General features: G+C 35.1%; 1 protein-coding gene across 9 annotated transcripts in view; it reads right to left on the bottom strand.

The window, feature by feature from the left end:
* Window positions 1–1,695: 1,695 nt before the first annotated feature.
* Window positions 1,696–12,299, bottom strand: part of LOC128886370 (putative polypeptide N-acetylgalactosaminyltransferase 9) — a 407,410-nt gene continuing 396,806 nt past the window's right edge. For all 9 annotated transcript variants that reach the window (XM_054141206.1, XM_054141196.1, XM_054141246.1 and 6 more), the window contains 2 exons: window positions 6,554–6,682; window positions 1,696–5,466 (listed from right to left, as the gene is read on the bottom strand). In XM_054141206.1, coding sequence (XP_053997181.1) covers window positions 5,326–5,466; window positions 6,554–6,682 — 270 coding nt within the window. In that variant the 3' untranslated portion in view covers window positions 1,696–5,325. The remainder of the gene's footprint in view (window positions 5,467–6,553; window positions 6,683–12,299) is intronic.

The raw sequence follows: 12,299 nt of genomic DNA, 5'->3' as shown, positions 1-12,299 counted from the left end.
TTTTTAAATTAAAAGAAAAATTTTAATTTCTGTTCTGTAGATCAGACTTCCCACTTGATTGACTGCTCAAGGCCACTACCCCCACCACGTCATTTTGCTACCCTCATTACTTCACCTACTACCTCTTCGCGCAAACCGCTGATACGCTCTGACACAATTCACAGTTGGCGAAATGGCCTTGAGCATTCAATCGAACTCGATTCAACTGTAATTAAGCTTTCATCCCGACGTTTCGACGAATGCTTGTTCCTTCCGCACGCGATTGCAATCACCGATGCACTCCACGTCTGGATTTCGCGTCGACGGAGCTAATCTACTCGCATAATTGCAAATCCAGTGAACTTCAAGTTTTGATAATAATACATTCGCACCTGCTGACGTAAATTCATGTCGTTTTTAAATATACATCTGGTTGCCGCTGACGTCATTTAGAATCATTTTTAAATACATATCTGGTGGCCGCTGACGTCACTTAACATTATATTTAAATATATAGCTGATTGCTGATCTAATCAAACGTCATATTCTGTTATAGTATATATTTATGATTGCAATGACTGCAATTGATTCGAATTTATTTTGAAATATAGATGAGTATCGATCTTGCAGCGGTATTTAAGTTCATTGAGAGCAAATATTTGAACATGTGAATATTTTCGATTTTTATAATGTAAGATTTATCCAATGAGGATTGGATAAATAATATATCAATCTATTTTCTTTCTTTTAGGGGAAAAAAGATTAAAAACAATTTTTATTTAAATTTGTTACGTATATATTGTTTGCTGACATACTATTAAAATTGTTTTATTTAGTTATAGATCAATGTCATTCATGTAATAAAATATTTTGGTTTGATGTCAATGAATAATACTACTTCACATATTATTTTCTCTTTAAATACATTCAATCAATTTTGAAAGTAATTTGAATTTTAGCATTATTTTAGCATACTCAATTATAGAAAAATTTTTTTAATCTTATTGAACCCTACCACAATCAGCTATAAATTTGTATTAATTGCGGTCAACTTCAAATTTTAACTTGGCAACCAGAATTGTTGAAAAAACATGGCACGAGGCCATGTTTAATCCTCTCGTGGCTCGATACAAATCAGCGATGATATTTTTATATGGATATGTGAAGTGTCGCGAAAAAATCAGTGTACGCAACACGCTGATTAATGATTCGTAATAGTGATCGGTGATGGTGGAGAAGAATTTGAATATCATACAATCGCCCACGCACTAGCAGCGGCATTCACGATTTCGTTGGCACGCACAGACATTTGCAGATCATGATATCCGATTGAATCACAGCTCTTAACCCTTTGATGTCCACTATAAGGAAAAGTCATTGAGAAACATTGTGTGTTTTCGTGACAGATGGGACTTGGAAGTTGTGAACGTTCAATTTTTTGTAAAATGTGACGAGTTTCTTTTTCACCCTCTATAGCTTAAATCATTGATGAGTTTTAAAAATAATTATATTAAAGGACAACGATGACTGTAGATCATGAAATATGAATTAAATGGTAAATTGCAACTCTCTATTTTATAATGTAACCATTTGGATTGGACATTCAATAGAAACAATCCGTTAATTTAATAACCTTATAGATTTAGTCACTTCTTGTTAAATCTGTATGCTGAAAGAGAAAACAATTTCCTTCTTAGAAAATTAAATAAATTCCTGTTGGTGTGAGAAGATTTAACTAACATCTACATTGAACAGATTTCTCGATGGCCATACTATTGCTCTACAGTTGTAACAAGATGAAGAAGATGAAATCAGTCTTAAAAAATATAGATATACGAGTATGTGATCTCAGAGTAACATTTATAGAGGGTTAAAGAGAAATTAAAATTAATGCTGTTAAACTTGTGCTTCCTTTTATTTGCTCAAATTAAGATTCTGTATGATTGGCGAATTTCTTTAACTAGATTAATTTTCTAACTAAAATTCTTGGTATATATTGATGATAGAAATATCATTAGACAAGAAACTCATAAAAGATTATGGGGGCAATCCTATTGTAGACATAGACAGACCAAAATAAATCGTTCGGTCAAGGTCACTCTCTCCAATATAGGGTACACGTGTCTCCCACTTTTGCACGATACTAACACATCGATTGGTCTAAGAGACACGGTGGGTAATCAAATTGCATGGTGGGGGACAGTGGCCTTGAGCAACCAGTTGATTCTCCCCCGACCAATGGTAACCTATGGCTCGGGAAAACTTTTAACGGATAAAGACTAGATGTCACTTTTGTTACTAGAACTGAAGATCGATACTACTTCGACAGGGTTAGAAGATACACCAATGGTAACTAAATCTTTTCTGCCTGTTATGACAATGAGTCAAATTTATAAAAATATATTCTCAAGTCTTAGGTAGACGGTAATGTTTATATTGCAAATTGTAATTTTATCTAAACAAACGCTGTCCATCTTCTTTCTTGCCATTGAAAATTTGTATCTAGGTAAGAAATATGCCCATCTCTGGTTAGAGCAAATATCATTTCTCTGACAACTTTTTCATTAAATTGATTGGAAGAGTAACAGGCAACAAAGGGTTGCACGAATACTGCTCGAGAACTCGTGATTCAAGGTCACGTGCACTGCAAATTATTTACTCTCGCACATACACTCGGAATCTTACTTTAGGCGGTATCTAAACTGGCATCAAGATACTTTACACGAATGTACAAAAGTCGTCCTACACCGTACCGGAATGTGTACCTTTACTCGTCCGCGTTCTGTCCCTACGCACTACGTACGGGTTAAATTAATTAGAAAAAGGGTTCCACCCATCGCCCGCGGACTTGAAATCATCCTGATTTCCATCTTGGAATGTACGATACTACCGTAAGCGCAGAGAATACGACAGAGAGACAACGGGTGTTCAACGAGTCGTCTATAGATGGATATATTAAAATTTTGATTCACACGATGGTGGTCGAATTCATAAATTTGCATCGTTCATTAAGGGAGGAAATGAGGGGGCCAAGTATTAAGTGTTTCTTGGGATATTTTTTTTTTTTATATAGAAGAATTTATTTAAAGTTTTTTTAATTTTGAGAATATTTTAGGTACGTTTTGACGCACGTATAGTAATATTTACAAATCATTTCAAACAAAAATCTTTGAGATATCGCGTTATTTTCGAAAGCACATTTCTCCAATCCGTAAGAATGACAATTTGGAAACTTCACATGCGTTTACTTTATTTAAATGCCTTGGATATGAACCAAACATCTTTTAAAGCACTTCCTTGAAGCACTTCTAAAAAATTCAATTTTTCAACTTTTTTGACCGCAGTTTAGTTTATACTTTTAGGAAACATGTGGGCAATATAAGCAAAAAAATTTCGTTGCTTTCAGATAACAAAATAGGGAACAGCTTAAAGGTTTCTCTGGAAAAATTACCAAATGTACTTTAAAACATGCCTAAAATATTCTCAAAGTGAAGAAAAAATTAATTTGGCCTCCTAATGTGGTTTTTCCTCTTACCCAACAAGCACCATATTTAATTGTGTTTTACAAATTAATTACGGGATTAATCGTAACAGATTTGTCTATTTATACATATTACTAAAAGAAGTTCATCAAACGTTCTCGCGTCACGGGTAAATCAGAACTAATTTCTAATTTATTGAGCTGATAATATTTATAATTCGATTGATTGATATTTTATAACGATTCTGAGTTGGGCTGTAATCAACCGATTCTATAAAAATGCCCCTGCGAAATATTCCAAGTACTTTCATAATTTCATTTATACTGATTAGAAAATAGTATTTTAAGTTAATTTAAAAATTTTAAATTTCTAAAGAGTTAAAGTTAAACGTCACTAATGCACGACTTCCTATATAAAATTAAATTGATATGTTTTTCATAAATCAATGCCGTGCTAGTGCTAACTTAAGAAAATAAACTAATTTTAAAGTACAATTAAGGAAGTAAGCAACAAGACGTTTCTTTGTTGATATGTGATCATCAATGAACGCTATTCTAAACAAAAATCCTCACGTGTCCAACATGTTGCTAACATTAATAACTGGCATCTAATTCATGAAATATTTAGTCCTAGACACTCTGCATATTTGCAATTTTGGTTAAACCAGTACCTATTTAAAATATTTTTAAAAGTATGATATGTCGATATCTGGATTAATTATTTTTACTTATCATTCCTACCATTCGACAGTGAAATTATTTGAATTTAAATCACTCTCAATTTTCTATCATCGGCGACTCGTTGATTCCCAATGGAGCACCTCGTTGTCTCTGAGATGGCACTTGCCATAAGCACCTCGCATCATTCGATCCTCCTCAAATCAACCACCAACGGACGATCGCGACGATCGAGGCTCTTTTCGAAGTCGATACAATCGCATTCGCCCGTTATACCCGAATAAAATCTAAATAATACATCCTTCTGACACGCTTTTCGCTGTCATTGACGCATCGGCGCATCGTCCACGTCCTAATTATTGCCTTAAACTACGCGGTTAGCCGTAAAAACCTTGCTTCGATCATTAAGATCAGTAAGTAAAGGTGCGCGATACCCTCTCACACTTATTACATCTAGTTAATCAAAGTTTGCAAAACATAACGATCCTAACTCTGTAACCATTGCTCAAGGAATTAAACAATCCCTAAGAAATATATATTCAACGTCTTCACGGGTAAACATCATTATAAACGCTCACGTTTATCCAATAAACGAACTTGGATTCCAGTTAAACGTCAAAAAAAAAATTAAAATCATCAGAACAATCCACGCAAAAAGGAAAACTATTAAAATCCTAGCGCCATTCGTTCCGATTCTCGCAACCTCCCCGGAAAACCTCTCAATTCTTCAATGCCAGCGAAAGCGTTTCCCAAAAAAATTCGAGGCGCTCGCGGACCGTACCCCTAACGTTTCGTCTCATTGTACATCAGTTACAGCGTTTCGTCGAAGGGGAAGTCCCTCTTCGATCACCCTTAAGTCGATAGTATCTATTGCACTTCGTCTGTTTTACAGTTAGTAATTACAGCCGACGATCGTCGATTCGGATCGTCGTTATCGCCGCACGGAAGCCTCGTCCTCAACGTGGCTGGTATTTACTTTCACGAGGAAGTCTCGCGTCCCTTTTCTCTCGCAGTCGATCTCGAGCGTCTGGTCGACGGTGTTTCGAGGCGCCCAGGCCCCGAAACCACAGAATCTATCTGCCGAAACGGGTCTTGGCGACCGAATAACGAGGACCAGACATCCAAGTACCGGACCGATCGAACCTTCGACCGGTGTTTCTCGACTGGCTGCGTGAAAAGGCGCGATATCACAGCTTCGACGGATCGTAGTTCTCGACGGACCACCTCTGCCTGGCAGCGTTCAGCGAGCACTCCTCCATTATCAGACGTTGCTTGCTTTCCGTGATCGCCAGACACCTGTCGCTGCTACCGTGTCTGATCTGCTTCGTCTGAAAACGGAATATTCGGTTGATACTTGTAATCTTATTTTATAGTGTTTCAAATATCTATCTTATCGGTTTACCGATCGGTAGCTTGTTAAAGGTCTATTTACACGTATCCGTAACGTGTCAGTTCCGTATCCGTACCGTATCAATAACGTCATGGAGCGGTGTCGGACGTGTGTGAACATGCCCACTCAAAAACAACAGAAGAATATTAAAATCACTGACACCGATGGAACATTACGAAACTGAACGGATACGGAACTGACACGTTACGGACATGTGTAAATAGATTTTAACACATTCGCGACCGCTGGCATATTTATTCCATTATTTTTGATGATCTCATTATATCACAGTTATACTTCAAATTCTATTCCTGGTTACGAAAAAATTATGAAAAGCTTTCTATTTTATACGCTACATATTTATAACATTGATAATCGTATATTTTGTAATTTTTATATTCGTTCTAACGATACAGATTTGCGATTCCCAGCTTCAGAATTTTATTATTTCCGTTGCTACTCGGTATTAGAAATGTAAAATATCTACCTGTCGCGAGTGTGTTAATATTATTCACAGTTAGAAAACGTCTTTTCAAAATTTTTTAATCTGTATTAATTAAAGTTTTATTTAAATAATAATGACAGTATTTAAAATAGTGATTATTTATAGTAATAATAATAATTATTTTTAATTTAATTTTAACCTAAATCTAATCAACCAGAGAATGCCAAATTTATTAAGGTTATTTGGAAGTCCATATTGGATCCACTATTTTTAATTTTAGTTCAGATTCGTAATCAACGACCTGAATCTAAAATACCAAAATTAATTAATTCAGTGAAGTTCATTTATTTTAAACTTGTAAGCCTGTTAACTTGTAAACCTGTTTCACAATGTAAGCTCGTTTCAGAATTCCCTAGTGCAACGGTAGCTCCCAATTTTTTATTCGCGTCAGTGGTCGCGAATGTGTTAATTGATACGCCTTAATCGATAATACAATTAATCAGGATGCGATGTCACCACGGTCGTGATGCTACTTGACCAATGATACCAATAACTTACACGAATGTTTGGGATAACGTACCTGAGGATTATAAATCCATTGTTGATTCCCCTTGCTACCATGACAAGGATAGAGGATGACATCAGTGCCACTGTAATCCAAGCATGACTCGTCTCGACGGATCTCCCCGGTCTTGCTCAACATCCAGTACTGTAGCAAACGATCAAGATTAATGCTCGTGAATTTTACCCTCAGACGTTTGCCTACGACCGATGGTTCTGACAGCCACGTACGTATACCGGAAATATTCCAGAAACCTGAATATCTGCCGGATGTCTCCAACAACCACCTTCGTTGCATTTTTCAAACATTTCCATTTATATTAAATTTCAACCATTCCGGAGTTATACGTCCACCAATGATTTCAATTTGTGTCGAATACACGTTCTCCACATTTCAGTAACATCGAATTTAAAGCAACTGGGTACTAAAAATTTTTAGAACGTATTCATCATCATCATCATCATTATTATAATTATTATTATTATTATGATAGCGACTTCAGCAACTATAAAGCAAATAGACAAAAAGTATTCAAGTGGCTGCATAAATTATTGTGAAATTGTTATTAAAACTTTACCGACTGATTAGATGTATATATATATATAGTTAAATATAATATTATTTATTTTCGTAACGTTGGTATCATGTAATATTTATTGAAACCTATGGGAATCGTTTTCAGATTAATAGTTATATAATATCTTCATCATTCGTATGATAATGAGTCATACAAAGCTATCTAAGTAATAAACAACAAAGAATTGGCAGTTTATGGCAAAAAGCCGATTAAAATAATGCTCGGTAAAATATTAATTAAACAATTGATTTTAACAAATTATCGACTGGTCCCTTATTTCAATTTTAAGTAGGTTATAAATTATGTTATTAATGCCAGTCATAGAGTAGACGGGAAAACTAAATGGTTGCAATTAAAACTACGTTGAGAACGATTATTTTAATTGAAAGGAAGTTCCTATATCGAAACTTTCGACATGTTCCTCCACAGTCTCTAAAGTTTAACTGTACAAAGTTAGCCAACTTTTTAGCACAAATTGCAGAAACCGGGTTTCATAATTACTCGAACAATCTTGTACACTCGAATTTGCACCTATAATAGATAGTTAAGTACTTGAGACGCTTACGAGACTCGGAAAAGAAGTTGCTCGACGATAGTTAAAACAATTTTTCTACGACCTTACAACTCCGCAAAACCTTCATTTTGCTTTAAATGAAAACTTCTCCTGTTCATGAAGTGCAATTATAAATTGTTCAGTTTGTAACTGAAGTAAAAGCGGTAGTTTCTGTTAGAATCTAACTTCTTAGGAATTAATAGTTCTCGTTTTCAATAAGTGAATACGATGTTACAAAGTGTGCAAAAGAAAGCAATACTAAATTAATTAAATCAGCAAGTGGGTATTTCCATTTTTACCTTTGAAAAAATTCGTTTTCTTTTCAATTCTATTTGTTCAAAGAACATATATTCAACAAAAAAAAAAAAAAAAAAAATGAAACCTTTCAATAGCATTTAGATAATTTAACATGGTATTCAAACATACTTCTGTTTTGAATTTCGTATGACATGCACTAACAAACGTTCTTTCGAACACCATAGAAAACTTATTAGCAGAAAAGTTACGAATTTTTCAAATTTCGACACTCAATTTTTTTCTTCTTTTACGCAAAAAAAGACTTTGATATTTTTCCTATTTTATGGGCCAAATTTTTGTTCTATTTTTTTTGTTAATTCGTCGCCAATACACAATATAAAAACTCGTGCGCACTACGAGCGTCGACTGTGTGCGTTTCGCGGTCGGTGAGTGCCGCACCGAAGTGGTTAATAAAAAAATTCTTGACTTTTTGAAACTGTCGCTTTGATTCGCGAAGTACGTTTCAGTTTCTCATTATACATAAAAAAATTCTTTTTAGACAGTGGAAAAAAATGGCGAACCATCGTACAGTGAATTAAAATCAGTCGTTTGACGAAGGGACCACTTTCATCTTAGAACTTATTACAGTTTTTTCCGAGACTTCAGGAAACTTAATTGCAGGTTTCGCTGGGACTTCAGAAAAGTTAATTATAGCCTTTAACTGGGACATCGGAAAAATTAATTAGCTTTTGCTGAGACTTGAAAAAACCACTTGGAAGTCATACCAATTTCAAATAATAATAATTAACTCGTTCGTCTCCGCGATATCTAAACTTATTCCAGCCTTTTCGAAGAAATAAAACAGAACTTTGGCTCGACTGGGATCATGTTACGGAACTTCCTACTTAACGCTTTAATTTCTTCTAAGGGGGAATACGGTAGAACAAGAAAAGGATGCTATTTCCGTTTAATTACCGTTGGACCAACGGTTTTAGGAATGGAGTTTAATAGAACAACGTCAGTCTCAATTGTCGCGAGCGTCGCGGTTAGGAATAGCTCCAGATCACTTTCTGGGAACAGTAAACTCAATCATGTGTGATTGACGTTTATTATCGCGATAGCTGCTGTGGCATCGTTCTGCGCCTGACTTAAATCGTAGTAGTCCATAATGAGAACAGCGACGACCGATGCTTGTCAGACATCGCGGTTAACAATTACAGGCGTTTGTTGCTCTTACTTTCGTGTCATTCTGCGTCAAATTACTTCGATGTTGGGAGTATCCTTCAAATTGGAGTATATTATAGGTATACTGAAGTGTTCATATTGTTTTTTAATATATTCAATATATATATATTTTTTTTATAGTACATTTGGTACTTTTTTCAATTTATTTCACACTTCATGTACCTGGATAACACACGTACCAAAAAATTGATTTGGTCTCACGCGAGTGGCCAGGAATGAATAATCCTGGTAGTTATTCAAATTTCTACAAGTTGTACCTAGGCTGTCAGAACAATCGACGTCGAAAATTCCAGGATTTTCAGCCTCTGTCGTGCAACGTTGTACTCGAAAGCAGCAGGATTCAGGATAATGAAAAGCAAGGATTAACGCCATGCACCGGTTACTGCACCGGTTACTGCACCTTACAACCAACCATTGCTATCTATATCCGTTCTATCGAGGTGAGGGTATCAAACCCGTAAACTGACCTCGCTAAGAAAATGACAGTTAATTTAGAAACGACTTCCGTTTCACAGGAATATTACTCGGTACGTCACTCTTGAATATTGTAAAATTAATAAGCGCCGAAATTATTTTCCGCCAGTATTCATTGAACGCGTTGGCATCAAAATAGAATTTCTGATCTTCTGAACTTCCGATGTACGCTAATGGGACGGATATTAATAAAGAAATTTAAAAAGGTGAATGGATGAATTAAAATTGGACGATTTCTTGTGGCAACGTTTGACAGATGAAATTCTTTGTGCTTTTGTAATATTGGTATTTCTATATCGAAAGTTCGAGCCAAAGGAAATAGCTCCCTTTTGGTTAATGCGATAATAAATCTTGACAGGTCTAAGTTTAAAGTTAGTTTCGACGAAACACGTCTCGTGATTTAGAAAGATATAAATAGAATTTATAACAGATAAAGTACGAGTTTGAAAATAACAAATGTTAATAACTGTTGATGGAAGCGAAACCCTTTACAATTCTAACAAAAATTAAGAAACTAATCACATGTAACACAACGCATTTTAATTATGAAGATAGAAAACATAGAAAAAAATTTACAACAAATGTGATATTTCTCCTTTGATTCTCTTTCACAGTAATAAATATTTTTATAACATTGCTCGATAAGCTCTGTTGCAAATAATTGCCTGATTTTAATTTTTCTAGAATTCGTAAAGATTTCATCCCAAAACAAATCCTTTATTTTTCGACAGTTATTTTCGAATTATCTGCACCGCCAAACATACTTAAAACAATCGATCATAAGACACGTACCATGCGTACCGTATTGGATTTTACTCGTCACTCATGGGAAAGTAGAACAGTCTGTTGGTCGCAGAATATATCGACGCAATCATGATAACGAGTGGCTATTGATAAGCAACGGTTAATAGTAGTTTAGACGCAGGAATCAAGTTCTGATGAGATTGCAGTCCAACCACGTCTAAACGCTGCCTATCTGTTAGTCGATTGTCACCCGCCTGCTATCTAATTATCAATAATTACCCACTATTAATCTCAACTAGTTGCAATGTAATCGCTCAATCTAATTGCAGTCTGTCCATCAACCATGAGCCGCTTATTGTCGACAAGACATTTGGGTACGCGATCATTGTTGACATTGTTCACACTCGTTATTGACCGGCTACTGTAGCCACTGTATTTTTCATTAAATTACCGAGACGACAATCATATACATATACATATCAACCACCATCTATATATCATTAATGTCAACGAATAATTAGAAATAACTCTTATAGTATACGTATATGAAACACGTTATTGACAAAACCTATTTGAGCTGAAATCAACACTGTGTTGAAAGAATTAAAGAGTTTAGAGGACTGTGTTTTCCAAGATTCCTCTTTTTCAAAAATAGCCGATTTGATTCTAACAAAATTCAAATTAAAGGTTGGAATTTCTACTATCTAATTACCTCTGTATATAAAAGAGGCTCAATAGCGCAGAGATAAAAGATCAGTTCTGAGTATGAGAATCATTTGAAAATGACTAGAGAATAATATAGCAAAAATGTTATTGCTTCAATGAAATGTCATGATTCGTAATCTGGGACTGTTAATTCAACTGATTCTTGAACTTCACTTACTATTTAAACTATCCTAAGCTTCGCGATTTTGATCTTCTTACATCAGTCATGTCCATTAAATTAAGAAACTCTCCGATTCTGGAACCTAATAGCCCAACAGCGCGTTGAACTGCCCAAATTAACCAAGAATTTCTCGATTTTAAGTTACCGATATTACCTACACTAATCGACCATGCTATTACTTGAAACTTATCGTCAGTTAGCTAACTATCTTGCAGCTAAAACTGTAACGAGTTTCACGAATTGTCCTGTTTGAAAAGGATTCCTCATGTTTGATCAGTGTCGCAGCTGGTTTCGTAAAAGTTCTGATCACTTAACTTTCGATTGCGTCATATCATTCGTGGAAACGAAGCGATTGTTTGGACAAAGTACGCGGTTTTCATCCGGTGCCCACTAACAGTTTCAACTTCGAGTACTTGGAGTTATGAGAGCCTGAAAGAACTCGTTGAATAGCTAACAGAACTTTCAAGCATCGGTTCAGTTCACCGTTCTATCAGTTTATTGTATAGGATTATTTAGGTTAATAAGGAACTATTTAACTAAATGATATTCTAATATTTGACATACAATGAACCTAGTTGAGTACTGTTGACACTACTAGTTTTACTTTGTCACTTCATCTTCCATGTGACGAACAGAACAATTAGGTAAAATGCGTGTTCCTCAAACTATAATAAATAATAGCTTTACTATTGTTCCTCTACTGTTCTCTAAACTCAGTCATTTTCAGTGAATACTTGAGACACAATTCTACATATCAAGTCTCTCAGATCTAAGCAAGCTCATCCTTATACATTTATTTCTAAAATGAAGAAAGAAGCTAATCATTACTAGACTCAGAGTGATGATAACTCACGAAGGAAACGAAATAACTATAGTGCAAGTTTTTCTGAAATTAAGTAAGTAAGTAAGATCGAACATACACCATGGGAGAAGAAAATATTAACTGATTGTGAGTCAAACATGCGCTCAGACATCTGAAAACCTCGAGCTACCTAAAAGACACAAACATTTACCCTAACATTTAACCTAGACATTTCTATGCTACCTA

Source organism: Hylaeus anthracinus, unplaced genomic scaffold (genome assembly GCF_026225885.1).
Source record: "Hylaeus anthracinus isolate JK02 unplaced genomic scaffold, UHH_iyHylAnth1.0_haploid 0, whole genome shotgun sequence".
Taxonomy (NCBI): Eukaryota; Metazoa; Arthropoda; class Insecta; order Hymenoptera; family Colletidae; genus Hylaeus; species Hylaeus anthracinus.
This window is presented reverse-complemented; position numbering and strand designations above follow the sequence as displayed.